This window comes from Apostichopus japonicus, chromosome 2 (genome assembly GCF_037975245.1).
Source record: "Apostichopus japonicus isolate 1M-3 chromosome 2, ASM3797524v1, whole genome shotgun sequence".
In the NCBI taxonomy this organism is placed as follows: domain Eukaryota; kingdom Metazoa; phylum Echinodermata; class Holothuroidea; order Aspidochirotida; family Stichopodidae; genus Apostichopus; species Apostichopus japonicus.
This window is the reverse complement of record NC_092562.1, coordinates 11,683,899-11,699,724: the sequence shown is the minus strand read 5'-3', so window position 1 is coordinate 11,699,724 and position 15,826 is coordinate 11,683,899. Positions and strand designations below refer to the sequence as shown.

The 15,826-nt window shown below is 37.8% G+C and overlaps 1 protein-coding gene across 1 annotated transcript in view; it reads right to left on the bottom strand.

The window, feature by feature from the left end:
- LOC139978060 (multiple PDZ domain protein-like) overlaps positions 1-15,826 on the bottom strand; it is a 53,536-nt gene that overhangs the window by 35,118 nt on the left and 2,592 nt on the right. Inside the window, exons 5-17 of the mRNA XM_071988014.1 lie at positions 15,379-15,607; positions 14,643-14,786; positions 13,530-13,796; positions 12,665-12,764; positions 11,250-11,341; positions 7,025-7,148; positions 6,001-6,429; positions 4,657-4,727; positions 3,867-4,034; positions 2,979-3,407; positions 2,443-2,679; positions 1,436-1,490; positions 271-383 (exon numbers count right to left, since the gene is read on the bottom strand). Coding sequence (XP_071844115.1) covers positions 271-383; positions 1,436-1,490; positions 2,443-2,679; positions 2,979-3,407; positions 3,867-4,034; positions 4,657-4,727; positions 6,001-6,429; positions 7,025-7,148; positions 11,250-11,341; positions 12,665-12,764; positions 13,530-13,796; positions 14,643-14,786; positions 15,379-15,607 — 2,458 coding nt within the window. The remainder of the gene's footprint in view (positions 1-270; positions 384-1,435; positions 1,491-2,442; positions 2,680-2,978; positions 3,408-3,866; positions 4,035-4,656; positions 4,728-6,000; positions 6,430-7,024; positions 7,149-11,249; positions 11,342-12,664; positions 12,765-13,529; positions 13,797-14,642; positions 14,787-15,378; positions 15,608-15,826) is intronic.

The window sequence follows — 15,826 nt, the reverse complement described above, 5'->3', positions numbered from 1 at the left end:
CAGTGCATCTTATCAGGCAATGCAGATCAAAATCCATACTACATCGGTCAAACGTAGGATAAGAACCAACGAAAGATTGCATGGGGACCAATAACATACATAACCAGGATTACTCTTTAATTAAGGAGCATCTTTGCGTTCAAAGCGATTTCTTCCGACAAAAGGGAACTATAAATATCATAAACCATACACTGCTTAACTGCAAATTAGCCAGTCGGTCTTTCATTGAGCTGGAAGATGTTTCTAGATTTACCCAAGGTGCAGACTTACCTTGCGTGGAGCAGGTTTGGGTGGTCCATCAGCTATTAGGTCTGGGGGGTTGTTCCTACCTCCTGGAGCAACTGCATGGGCAACAGAGGTAGTCATGGCAACTACAGGAGCTTCTGTGCAGCAAAGGCAAATAGAAGGATTGTAATGATGTACGATTATGCAATTATTACACAATTCTATGGGATTCCAAACGAAGCCCAAACTGAGATTTATCTCACAAGCAGCAAATAACTTCCAAACATAATCAAATCTATAATTGAGGTAATCCATCATCTGTAGGTGATAGGAAAAGTTAAAACAATATTGCTCTCATGTATCTGTTTGCCACCCCCCCCCCCGACTAGGATTCAATCACAATATGAACTTTAGCTAAACTGTGCTATGTGGATAAAGGGCTATAGTTAGGCAAGAATTCCACCTGACTATTTGTTATCAACAGATAAATACATCGTAGTAAATGTTCTCATCCCAAACTTGTCTTAAGTCATCTAATAGAATGTTAATTCGTAGCCTACAACTGTGTATCCTCTGCAGGTCAACAACACTCCCAGTACGATGTTGCCCTGTGTGACAAACAAAACTATGAAAATATTTTTTCCTTATCTGTGAGGTAACTTGTCATTGGGCCCAGTGTATAACTGCTGCCGACTGGAGGGATTGTCTCTGGGACAGGTTATCATTGACCTATCGCTGGCGTACAGCTCTATATAAATCTTATCCTAATTCTCTTTAAATCATTTTGGTTCCCAGGGCTCCATTCCTATCTTAACTTGATATCTTATGTATAAATACTATCCCACTAAAAGTAATATTACAGAGAGAGTGGTGGCCAATTGGCTAAGGAGTCGGACTCGTGATCCAAGGATTGCTGGTTCGATTCCTGCCTAGTTCATTATGTTGTGTCATAGGGCAGGATGCTTTATCTCAATTGACTCTCTCCACCCAGGGGTTAAATGGTTACCTGTGAGGTAACTTGTCATTTGGCGAAGTATATAACTGCAGCCGCATGGAGGGATTGTCTCTAGGACATGTTATCATTGACCAGGGGTAATATAACGTCTGTAAAGCACTTTGAAACCTATCGCTGGCATTCAGCTCTATATAAATCGAACTTAATTATTAAGTGCTGGAGAGTATAATCTCCCTAAAGTCAGGACTAACTCACCTTGGTCAATGGTACGTCTCTTGTCTTCCTCCTCCTTGGTTTGTTGAGCAAGTGCCTTCAGAAAATGAAAAAAAGCAGGTTAATTACTACCTATGGTACAGACACTTGTCTGTTAAACAATAACCTAAAATAAAGAAGTAATTAAAGAGACAATTAATTGGCAATTATTAATACTAAAGTAACTGAAATTATTTTCTCTACTAATTGTAATACATCAAATGCAATAAAACTACTCGGGGAAATCTTTATCAATAATAGCTGCTTCATCTGAAGCTGAACATTGTTTTACGAATGTTTTCTCCATTACTAGACTGAAATGCACAGATAAAAAAAATTGATGGAATTATCCGTTGTTTGTCCTTTCATGCCTTAACTCTAACGACACTCCCTTTGTCAGGTACTGTGTGCATCTCACTTCTAGAATTAGTCACAGAGGTTCCCCTCTATTTCATTACAATGCCCTGTTGGTATATGAATGTTTTACATTATGACATAACATTTGACATTATTAAATAACAGTTTTGTTTGCTTTCATAGTAATTAATCCATTGAGTTGAGTAGCTGAATCACCTTACTTCAGGTTAATTACTATTTATCTGTGAGTAAGTCAGCTTTAGGCATAAAGAGTGGATCAAAAGAGTACAAGCTTTCATCAGTTTTAATCAATATAAGGATTTTAAAATGACAAAATCTTCTATTGGGTGTTTTGAAATCTCCATACATACAGTGTTCTTTGGGGAATGCTATCCACCTAGGCTGTATATATGGATGCAAAGTGCATCTGTAGGGTCATAACCATGTTCATGGCATTTACAAGTTTCCACAGTTTAGCTTATTTGCAACTGTCTTTTTTTGCACTAGACCTGTAATTCATGTAAAATATGCTTTGGGTGGCTATTTGAACAAAAACTATGAAGAACCCTCTGGGTTATTCTTTTATTAGCAAAGGTATGAAGATTGATAAGTGATGTATGGAGGAAAAGTTGAACCAAGATGAGGACAAATACCTCTCTCTGTTCCTCAATGATGGAGGATGGAAGAGGTTTCGCGACTCCAATCTTGACGTAACCCTGAGGAGCACCTCTCACCGCCTCCACGGCTGCCTCCAGGGTAGCGCTCTCCAGGTCGATGTCGTTAACCGACATGAGACGATCCCCGGGGATCAGACGTCCATCTTGTTCTGCAATACCACCGTCGACTAGACTTCTTATCAGGATGACGTTATTCTCAGGTTTTAACGGATCCTGGATAGATGAAAACCAATGGAGACTGAGACTGAAGAGTCAGAGCTTACAAGAGAATTTACTCTCTTGAGAAACTTTAAATTTTTAAAATGCTGTAAATATTGAATGGAAAACTGATGGGGATAGAATGAACCAATTTCAAGATATTTTCATCATAAAGAAAAATTATAAAGATTTTTTTTGTTAAATATTGAGGTAACAGTTTGTGAAATGAAACCTCAGAATCTAACCACGTAAAAGTCTTGAAGCACTCGCAATGTCGAAGGTGGACAAAAAAAAAATTGGTATGGACCTCCTACCTGGTAGTCCAAGATGCTAAAGCCCAGACCTTGGTCTCCCTTATGTAGTGTTACTAACTGAACTTGGTCACTCCAGACAGACACTCCCATCAGAGATTCATGGGACATCCCCGATGGTGTGTCAGAATGAAGGGAGACAGAGTCACCGCTGATGACTGTCAGCGTTTCCTCCATGGCTTGCGCCTCCTCCTCAGCGACCACACTCTCCTTGACCTCCGGTTCCGGACTGATGGGCAGTCGTGCTGACTCTACATGTGGGACAACCTCTGGGATCACCTCTTCCACCTCTCTCTGAGACGGTAAATCTTCCTTTATTACCGTCGGTGGACGGTCGTGACGGCCACAGATCAAGTGAACTTTGGACGGGAGGCTTCGGAGGATATCGACCACCTCTTCGTGGTTACGTCCGTACAGTCTGATGCCATTGACCTAGCGGAAAGAGAAAAACACCTTACTCTCAACTCATCACAAGGTTCACTGATGCTTAAAAACATTGTTCTGATTTGTAGAAATCTGCATTAACTGTGAGAGTGCAATACCCCTTGTAAACACAGCAACATACAGTTGCATTCTGTTCAAAATCCCTGCAATTTGTTTACGGTTACTTGTAATGTGGTTACTTTTCGTGCAGCAAGGAAACTATAATTCAAGCATCCATGGACTGATTTAGCTTTCATGAGAAATCAAGTCATTGATAATTATTACTAGGTTAAGCTAATTCCTACCTTATTAAGAAATACTTCAGTGTTTGACAAAGGAACATTACCTTATCCTCGAGTTACTTCAGTGAATCAATGTTTATGCATGTAAGTCATGAATATTCAACAGCTATCTTACAACATCATAAGAAACCATTTTTTCCTTAGAAAACAAATGAACATGACTCACCTCCAGAAGTTCATCTCCAGGGGCCAGCAGACCTTGTTTGCCGACTGGTCCATCAGATACCACTGTACTGATGTAATGACGAGGCTGTATTTCCTGGCCATGCTCATCAATGTCCACTCTACCTTCCAACACAATGCCCAAACTACCATCCTTCTTGACGTCAGACACCTGTAAACACGTAAACCACAACAGAAAAGAAGAAGAAAAAAACATTTTTTCTTGGTACCAGAATTAAAAGAATCTATTTTGCAAAGGAAAAGGTGACAGAGTCATGTTCCAAAATGATAGCAAACAATGAATGTGAGATAAGTAGCACTGTGGACAACCAGGGAAGTAAGACTCCATAGTAAGCTAGCAATCAGCGATATACCAAAATGGTTACATGGTTGAAGAAGACATTCCTTTGTTGGTGAATAAACTAAAACAAGACCCCAAATTTGGGGACTAGTGGACTTGGAGTTCCTTGTTTGTCATGTTCTTTACTTAGCCACCTGACAACAGCACAGGTATTAACCCGCCAAGGGAGAAAATGAAAAAATAGACAGGGACTGTAGAATGTTGAGTTCAACAACCACTTAAATTGAGAACAAGTAGAAATTCAAACCCACTCATCAGAACATAAAATAGGTATCTTGTTTACACCTAACTCTTCATTTAAGTTACATTGCATTGCAAGATCCTTCTCAAAATACAGTGTATACTGCAACATGAATCATATGCAGTAATATTATTATACTGCATTCAAGACAGGTTCAGGTTACAAACAACATCATTGGATAAAACTACTCACCAAAATAGTAACCATGGGTCCAAGCATGCTCTGCCATAATGCGATCTGTACAGAAGGATCCTTCCTTGAAGCTGAGGAAGAAAATGGAGAAGCCCATGATCCATAAGTATATAAGAAGGATATTCTGGTCGCAGAAATTGATTGCTTAAGAAAATTGCTGAAAATTGTCTGCATCTTCAGGTGAAAACCACATCCTCATAGCATTTTCTTTCTTTTTAAATGTAAAGATATAAATTTGTAAAAAGTTGTGATATTTTGTAAATGCATCTGGCAACAGTATCATGGATGATGTCATCAGGGTACTGCAACTGAAAAAGTTTGTTTTCCTTTTTAGTTTGTCATATCATTTTTCCACTGAGAAATAGAATATTTCTACAAAAAGGATACATTTTGAATATATTCAAATTAAGTAACGAAAAGTTTGACAGCTAGGCAAACATTCCAAAAGTATCCAGTTTCAAGGATAAATCAACAACAGGATAATAATAACCTTAGAAAAGCTTTGAAAGAGCATTTGTCTAGGTGACATCACAGACACCTTACTCTGATCCAACTTCCTGGAGTGGTTAAAGGTTTAGCCAGTCAAAATAGGTAACCTTCAAGTAACCGTTACTCGAGTTAAGGGCAAGACAATGAGATGGGGTTTTCAACCAGCAGCGTGGGATAAATTTTCTCTTCAATATAAGTTTCACTTTGTTTGTCACCAGAAAATCATTTCAAGTAATCTTATAATTTCTGATTGGACATTTCAGAACAAACTAGTGTGACTGTATTTCTAACACCTTAGTACAGGGGTGGGCAACCTTTTTGAATGAATGGGCCAGATATAGGGAGTGAAAAATTGACTGTTCCGCACCTAACCAACGACCTGCTGTTGATTTCAAACCTTTGATTCCGAGGACTTTCAAGCAATAGGTGTGTGTACTTAATCTGAATTCACAAAATAAAATGTCAATACAGTACAGTTGATAATTAATAGGGATAATAGGCCTACCTGACAGCATCATTAGTGCCGATAAATTCTAAGCAGCTGGCTCGTTTTTTGTGATGATGTAAAATAGATTGTTTTTTTTTTCTTTTTCTTGAGACATCTCACAGGCCGCAAAAAAAACACTGGCGAGTCGCATGTGGCCTGCGGGCCGAAGGTTGCCCACCCCTGCCATAGTACATCAATTCTATCTTTTGGTCAGTTGAATTTTCCTCTGATCACCAAGCAAATCAAATGTCACCCTACCGTGACAGATCAAACTGTCCGTTTGTCTGTCTGCTCCTTCACACCTCCTGATAATACTAACAATCATCTCCAGCATCTAGGGAAATACCATACGACATGTGATAACTTACCCATAGCAGGACTGGTTTTGGGGTAAGTTATGTGCTCCGTTTTCTGTTGTTCTATCACTACTGGGGTCACAACAGGTGTTGGTTCTTCCATCTCATCCTCTTCTATTCTAGGTTCATCTTCTTTCTTCTCCTCGATGACAACTGCAGCCATGACACCCGCAACAGCAGCTGCCTCCAACTGCTCATCCAACGCCATCCCGATATCGTCACCTTCATTGTCTTCCTTGCCTTCCTCCCCTGCCATCTCTTCTTTCTCTTTGTCTGTTTTCTCCTCCACCTCCTCCTCCTCCTCCTCCTCCTCCTTCTCCTCTTTTGCAACATCTGTCTCACCAATTTCTTCCGGTTGTTGTACTTTCATCTTCTCATCATCCTTTGGTTCTGCGTTTTCAGGTTCCATTTCTGTTTCCTTTTCAGGGATTGTCGTTGGAACTATCAAAGATCAATAATATAATTCAAACTATACAGAATCACTTCACCGATGTAGAACTTTACACCGTGCAACTATCTGGTAGAGCTAAAACAAAATGTATTTTAACACTATAGACTTGTGTACTAGATACCTGGAAAACAATCAAAGAATGAACTCCATAATCATTTAACGAAAAAATCCCACTCTTAACTGAAGCAGCATTAGTTCACAAACCATTCAACTAGCATTAGTTCATGTATCATCACAATCACATAGCTTAATGAGATATAATCATTACATGATCATTAACTTACTTGTTTTGAAGACAAACAGTAACTCACCCTATACAAATTAATTGAAAAAAATAGAAAAATGATGCAAAATTGAATAGAATTGTTCAAGTTTACATCTTTGTGTACTTTCAAAAAATACTTCCCAAATGGGGTATGATTTAACTTGGCCGTTTTGACGAGTTGCACAATTATAAATTTGAAGGAGATAGTTGTGTTTGTGTCGCCTTCAAGATACGTAGCTAAACGGTTTAGTTCATTCAATTTTGGTTAGAAATTCTCCATAACTATTCTCCCTGCTTGTTCAGGGTTACAAAGGGCTCACCATCGATGCTTGTATTATTCCGTCTCTTACGACGGGCCAACTTCAGGTGAACGAGTGATCCTGTCCTACGTAGCAGCTCAACAGCCTGCCGGTTACCAAATCCATGCACTGGTTGGCTATCCACCTGATCAAACAGAACAGAGAAAGCTGTCATTCAACTAGCAGAAACAAATTTCCTCCCTTTCATTTACCTCATAACCTGCCGGATGTGTTGTCAAAAAGACAAATGTGTCACAAACAGACTTAGTAGAGTGATTACAATAGCATGCGTAACCAGATCAAGTAGAAGTTCCTCGAGCAATGAGTATGACTACGACTCACAGGCTATGCGTACGAGTACAAGCACTAGAAAATCTGTTAGAGTACAAGTACAATTCCATGAGGCAGGGAAAATTTTATACAATATTACATCGTAAAATAGTTGCAAAATGGTCAACTTGCTGTACAAGTCCAAATATGTATCACACTTTGTTTACACATGAACCATGGTGCTAAATAACAGAATAACTTTAGAGCCTTCAAAACTGCTACAATAAAATTATGAAGACTAAATTATTCCCTGTGAGGGAGAGTACAAGTTCAGGTACTTAAGATTGAAGTATGAGTTCAGTCTGTGACTATGTGTCTGTTTCTCCTTCACTGATCTGTGTTATACCATCTAGTACAGTCTATGACTATGTGTCTGTTTCTCCTTTAAAAATCTGTGTAATACCATCTACTACAGTCTGTGACTATGTGTCTGTTTCTCCTTCACTGATCTGTGGTATACCATCTAGTACAATCTGTGACTATGTGTCTGTTTCTCCTTTAAAAATCTGTGTAATACCATCTACTACAGTCTGTGACTATGTGTCTGTTTCTCCTTCACTGATCTGTGTTATACCATCTAGTACAATCTGTGACTATGTGTCTGTTTCTCCTTTAATAATCCGTGTAATACCATCTAGTACAGTCTGTGACTATGTGTCTGTTTCTCCTTCACTGATCTGTGAAATACCATCTAGTACAATCTGTGACTATGTGTCTGTTTCTCCTTTAATAATCTGTTTAATACCATCTAGTACAGTCTGTGACTATGTGTCTGTTTCTCCTTCACTGATCTGTGTTATACCATCTAGTACAATCCGTGACTATATGTCTGTTTCTCCTTTAATAATCTGTGTAATACCATCTAGTACAGTCTGTGACTATGTGTCTGTTTCTCCTTCACTGATCTGTGTTATACCATCTAGTACAATCTGTGACTATGTGTCTGTTTCTCCTTTAATAATCTGTGTAATACCATCTAGTACAATCTGTGACTATGTGTCTGTTTCTCCTTTAATAATCTGTGTAATACCATCTAGTACAGTCTGTGACTATGTGTTTGTTTCTCCTTTACTTATCTGTGTAATACCATCTAGTACAGTCTGTGACTATGTGTCTGTTTCTCCTTTACTAATCTGTGTACTTACTACTACCATCTAGTACAGTCTGTGACTATGTGTCTGTTTCTCCTTTACTTATCTGTGTACTTACTACTACCATCTAGTACAGTCTGTGACTATGTGTCTGTTTCTCCTTTAATAATCTGTGTAATACCATCTAGTACAGTCTGTGACTATGTGTCTGTTTCTCCTTCACTAATCTGTGAATTTACTGCTACCATCTAGTACAGTCTGTGACTATGTGTCTGTTTCTCCTTTACTTATCTGTGTACTTACTACTACCATCTAGTACAGTCAGTGACTATGTGTCTGTTTCTCCTTCACTGATATGTGTATTTACTACTACCATCTATTACAGTCTGTGACTATGTGTCTGTTTCTCCTTTACTTATCTGTGTACTTACTACTACCATCTAGTACAGTCTGTGACTATGTGTCTGTTTCTCCTTTAATAATCTGTGTAATACCATCTAGTACAGTCTGTGACTATGTGTCTGTTTCTCCTTCACTAATCTGTGAATTTACTGCTACCATCTAGTACAGTCTGTGACTATGTGTCTGTTTCTCCTTTACTTATCTGTGTACTTACTACTACCATCTAGTACAGTCTGTGACTATGTGTCTGTTTCTCCTTCACTAATCTGTGAATTTACTGCTACCATCTAGTACAGTCTGTGACTATGTGTCTGTTTCTCCTTTACTTATCTGTGTACTTACTACTACCATCTAGTACAGTCAGTGACTATGTGTCTGTTTCTCCTTCACTGATATGTGTATTTACTACTACCATCTATTACAGTCTGTGACTATGTGTCTGTTTCTCCTTTACTTATCTGTGTACTTACTACTACCATCTATTACAGTCTATGACTATGTGTCTGTTTCTCCTTCACTAATCTGTGTGTTTACTACTACCATCTAGTACAGTCTGTGACTATGTGTCTGTTTATCCTTCACTAATCTGTGTGTTTACTACTACCATCTAGTACAGTCTGTGACTATGTGTCTGTTTCTCCTTTACTTATCTGTGTACTTACTACTACCATCTATTACAGTCTGTGACTATGTGTCTGTTTCTCCTTTACTTATCTGTGTACTTACTACTACCATCTAGTACAGTCTGTGACTATGTGTCTGTTTCTCCTTCACTGATCTGTGTATTTACTACTACCATCTATTACAGTCTATGACTATGTGTCTGTTTCTCCTTCACTGATCTGTGTTATACCATCTAGTACAGTCTCTGAGAATAATAGATCAGTTCTTTCCTTTCATTAGCATTTTTTTTACATTATTTCTAGTATCTTGCAGTGAGTCTTTACTCATATATACATATTTTTAGCCTAGTTGTCTGTGCTCTATACTCGCCCTCGTAACTTTGTACTCATATTTGTACTCGGGACATTTCAGAAATCAAGGACACACCTGTGCAAGATTTTGAACTGGTTCTAGTTCTTGGGCATTTTATTATTCACTCTCTGTGCCCCTTCCAAAGCATTGTTGCAGTTCATCATTACCTTGATTACATGGTTTCACACAGAGTAGTTACAGAGAAACAGACATATAGTCACAGACTGTACTAGATGGTATTACACAGGTTAGTGAAGGAGAAATTTAAAATTTAAAATCATGACTTGAATTATCTCCTAATATGGTCACAACATTCAGGGCACTCATTATGTCCATTTCTAATAATGCATACAGGAAATTAGTACGCCTGTATGGAGCACACATAACTATTCTAGAAATATGTGAATGAGTACAGACTCACTGCAAGATACTAGAAACTTGTAAAAAAACCTAGTGACAGGAATGAGCTCATCCATTACACCAGGAGTATTCTCTAATTTAAAATAATGACTTGAATTATATCCTAATATGGTCACAACATTCAGGACACTTATTATGTCCATTTCTCATAATGCATACAGGAAATTAGTAAGCCTGTATGGAGCACACACAACTATGCTAGTGTATGCTATACGTGTATGAGTACAAACTCACTGCAAAGATACTACAAAAAACCTAATGAAAGGAAAGAACTCATCTACTGCACCAGGTGTATTCTCTAATTTAAAATCATGACTTGAATTATCTCCTAATATGGTCACAATATTCAGGACACTTATTATGTCCATTTTTAATAATGCATACAGGAAGTGAGTAATTCAAAACCAGCTGTTGTAATACAAACATCATTATTTTTGTTACCTTTAGCAATGTCACTCATATTTACATTTCATGGCATTGCCTTCCAACCATTACCAAGCAGTTTTCTACTATACACAATATGTATCCATCCAGATTTTTTAATTACTTTTGTCCTTCTTTCTTTTCAAACATCAAACCTTCAGACAGGTAAAAGAGCTTTGAAATACTATACAGCAAACAATTAACATTCCTATTGTATTTAAATAAAAAAAAAAAAAAATACCTACATGGTATGTCTCAATTAATCTTTACACAGAAATCAGTTGGTTTAATACGCATGTACATATCATGCTGATTATAGTATATATACTATTCAAAGTTGACTGAGGAAATAGCAGAAACAAAATGGCAATCTTCCTGCAAATAAATCCCATAATGAATCATATAAACAAATGTGGAGAGCCACCATCCCAGCTTGTGTGCACCATTAAGTGAATAAAACTATTTATAAAGCTCATTGTCTTGTGCAGTCTACACCCTCCCAAAGTGTCACCAGTATTTAAGGTCACATCCCTGGTGGATTTCAAGTGATATGCACTAAGCTCTAGTTTTTAATCTAAGGCCCCATTTTCCAAAGTTTTCGTTACCTCAATGATCTGATCCCCGACTCGTATCTTCTGGCTCAGAGCAGCGGCACTGCCGTCGGCTATTCCCTTGACGAAGATGCCAGCTTCTACACCTGGAAAGAGAAAAGACAAACGAGAATCATCAACGTGATGCGAGATGTGGCATACAGACAGGTAAATCAAGTGATCCTTCAAAGTAGCATTTTTTGGGTTGGTTTTCATAAATCTGTATCTATTAACAGCCCAGATCTGTAACAGCTCACTAATCACATATCATTTTAAAATAATAATGAAGGTTTTTTTTCCATAACTAAAAATTGTACAAATCCAGAAATGACAACCTTTATGGTTTGATCAATTGAAAGCAATTATGCAAAATTTCCTAGTTCCTCGTTTGAAGAAGGCTGTTCTGGTTTGGATAGCATCATTATATTTGGAAAAGCAAACAATTGATTAGACAAAAATTGAAACAAAAAGAGGTTAAATATTTCCAGGAACCTTAATATTTTTGATATTTGGGAAACTATTAACACAAGCAAACATACTGACTGTGACGAACAAGGTACCAACAATCTGATCAATTATATTCATAAGTAAGGTGCTGTTACTTCTGACGTGGGTGGGGATGGAGCCGGGGGGAGGGGCGAGGCTAACTCTTGAGGCCTATGCTGAAACTACTGTTTGATTCTGCACCTCAGATACATGCTTCTGCAGTCATGACATACCAAATGTAGAGAACAGAGCATCTTAGTACGGTTTCCACATGTTACCATTTGAGTGATGCAATTAAAATGGCGACAGTACTGTACAGTGAAGGTATCCACAGTTCCATCATGTCAATTAATAAAGTTCTCTTCAACTATTAATATTATATTGAGCCAAACCTTGGAAACTCATGACTATCAGCTCTACAGAACACTTCCCTTTTCATCCCAGTGAGTGTGTGTGTTGAGTGTGATGTATATGTACTTGTTATACTGTTATCAATGGGCTGTATCCAAAAATCAGCTTTAAGCAGGAAACCAGAGGGCATACCTTACGTCTTGATACTTTCAAAAGTCGACACTGATGAAATATCTCAGACTTCTTCATTAAGTTTACGTCTCTTTAAACATCCTTTTCAAGACTTTAACCTCCACTACTGAGCCCACACTAAGTTGAAAGATCCTTTTACTCACTAATGGGGATATTCATATAGTATATTATGAAGTTCATAAAGGGCTATAATTTTGTGCTTTAGTGTTTGCAAGTCAAGGGTTTCACATATACACATTATCGGGACTGATAGAATCGTTAGAAATTGAATAAAGAACTCTACCATTAATATATAAATATATAAATATATATATATATATATATATACAAGTAGGTCAATGAGATAAAGGAATTTACTTCTTAAATTAAGCAGTTAACTGCTTCACTTAAGTTATATTTACCATCAGGCCGGTTTTCTTCAAATCCAGCTATTGAGAGACCTAACCCTTGACTGGTTTTCTGCAGTTCCACTTCAAAGACATCCAGATCAATCTTTGGAGTCTAAAAGTAAAACAGAAGAGGTAAATAATAAAATAATAAGACAATAATAAGGTACCATTATGATTATATGTAAATAGGCAAAAACATAACTAACAAGATCTCAACTCAAGAAAAATTTGAAATGAAAATATGGACATTAAACTAATTCATACAAAGACATAGGCTCCTTGCCTATGAACTTAGACTAGATCTGCTGATTTCCAAAATGACATCATATTTGCACAAGCACCATTAGTGCTGTGACTTTACAAACAGACAGTCCACGACCACAAACTGTCACTTGCCAAACAACATATCAACAATGTCTACATTTTGGAGACATCAAGAAGGAAATTAAACCCACATCTGAATATTTTATTAGTTAAACATCTATGGTGCTACCTAGTAAGAGAACATGAAAAGGTTATTAAAACTGGCAATCATCCAAAAGAAAAGTCCAGATCAACACACACACACATGCACAAAACTCACACACAAGTACACGCACCCACATATGCCACTGTGTTTTACACTCAGACTGCGCACCCCATTGTATTTTCCATTGTTCAAATCTCTGACCCTACCCTTCATAATACCCCTTAATAATAGAATTCTTGCGAGGACGTGGTGATTCTTCAGAAATCACATCTGAGGAACACAAGAGGAATTCTTTTGTTCAAGTCCTCAGTCAGAATACAAAAGAAACGCACACACACACACACACAAAGAAATTAACGTATGGGCACCACAAAATCTGTCTTATATTTGACAGAGTAAATATCTTACATCGACAGCCACATCTGGTGGGGGTGATGTAACAGGAAGCGGCGGTGCTGCCTCTTCCTGTGTCTCTTCTACCTTCTCCACTTTCGGTTCCTCTGAGAGGGGCATCCTCAGCTGCTGTGGGGGTACGCTGATGCCTTTCTTGACCACGGTGAGTTTGACGTGGCTACCAGACTGGCGCAGGACACTGGCCACCTCGGTGCTGTTCATTCCTTTCAAACTGGTATCACCTATCTGAAGAATAATGTCTCCGCTCTCCAGTCGTCCATCCTAATAAAAATAAAAAAACAGAAAACCAAATGAAGATATCTGAACTGTCTCCTGCATGCAAGTCATCTTGTCTATGCTAAAAGAAAAGTTCACACCTTTGGGCCACAGAAGCCTTCTACTGACTCACAGCAATAGTTTTGCCAAATTTCTTGAAGAGAAAAGAAAGTCTTGAAAGAAATTACATGGAAGACCAGTACATTCCACATAGTCCAGACACTACGTCTTAATACATTGCTTCTATCTCTATCAAAAATTGTTTGATGAGACTTTTTTACTTTTTGGCCTTCAGGACTCTGACAAGTGAATACTAGGGAGTCGTCTGTGATGTCATCATAGAAGGTTACTCTCCTGTTCATAAATCTGTTGTTCATTTCGGCTTACAATGCTGGGTTAGCCGTCAGTATACTTTGCATACTTGCAAATTCAAATCAAACTTATTGGCTTTGTTAATGAATACATAGATAAGATATATATCATAAATATGTATAATATGTTGTCCATTCTATTGATGCCAGAGATACACTAATATAACCCTATTAAGCTTATAAACATTCACAACAACTTTTTGGACAATGAAACCATGCAATCAGGATCTGTTCTCTACCCTGTAATTCAGGAATTTGACAGCTAATTTGAAATACGAAAGGATGAAAACAATTCTGCTACCTCGCTAAAATTGAAGTATATGATCACCGAGCCCAGTAAGACTTCATTCACAGAATTTGAATCCCTCTTAGGTCTTCTCCGTTTTAACTAAATCTGAGCTCATGAAACCTATTCTACATAACATGTTTATAATACTAACTGTATTACTACAAGAATCATGCAGACTAAATATTCACTTACTCTAGCAGCAACACCATCCTTAACAATGGTCTTGACAACAATACCAGTGTTGTGTACTCCCACGATGCCAAAACCGAGGCCGTTACCATCATTGGTAAGTTCGATAGTTCGAATCTCTGGAGTGGTGTCTACTTCATCAATACCCTTGGAAAAGAGAAAAATAGGCGGAAAGAAATCATTGGAGAGAAAAATCCAATTCACATAAACAATTAAATAAATTTCCATCAAAACGATGAGTATGTCACTTCACTGTTCCATCAATTAACTTTTATTCCATCCTTCACATAACAAAATATTCCACAATTCAAACCTGGCATTCAAGTTCTTCAGATGATGCTTAATACCAATAAAGAGCAAATTGTCCCCTGTTTTTTACAATTTCATACAGCTTAAGGGAGACAAAGTAAAGACTTTGATATTTGAGTTATTGACCTAGTTTGAATAGCACAAGAAGCTGCACTACAGGCGAATGGCTTATGTTCACTCTCGTTATGCAAAAGTAAATAACAATTACATAGTGTGGACGTTCTAATTATTGGTCTCCTGACATAAGACTCTGATTTCCTTTTCTCACCTCAATTTCGCAGAGATTTTACTGAATTTTGCAATGATTTTGATGTACCTACTTATCATTGAAATAAGGCTATCAGGTGTCCATGGTTGTTATTTGATATATAGTGGTTGACATTACCAGGACCAATTAAACAGAAACTCTTAAAGTGTATCATATGCTTACTTCGGACTCCACTTCCGCTTGATCTGTTTCTTCGACCTCCTGCTGCGTTTGTTCCATGGGTTGTAGCTCAGATGGTGGAGGCAGGTCAAAGTCTCCCCTAGCTATGATCAGATAAACTTGACCTTGTATCTTGTGTAGCATTCCTATAGCATCCTTGTGAGAGACACCAGCATCAAGTATCTGATCATTGATGACTAATATCTGATCACTTTCACGCAGTCTCCCATCCCTGGAAAATAGGGAAAAGAGATTTCAGTGTGACTGCTTGAAAGGGGGAAAAAAGTCATAGCCCCACTATACAGAAATTATCGTGACAGACAAAATGGATACAACCGTATATGACTTTTTACTAACCATACTAAACAATGTAAATGTCATTGTCATGGCAACAAGTTTCAGTGGGGTATACATGGGATGCCAAGGACAGAATCCATTCAGTGGAGCATAC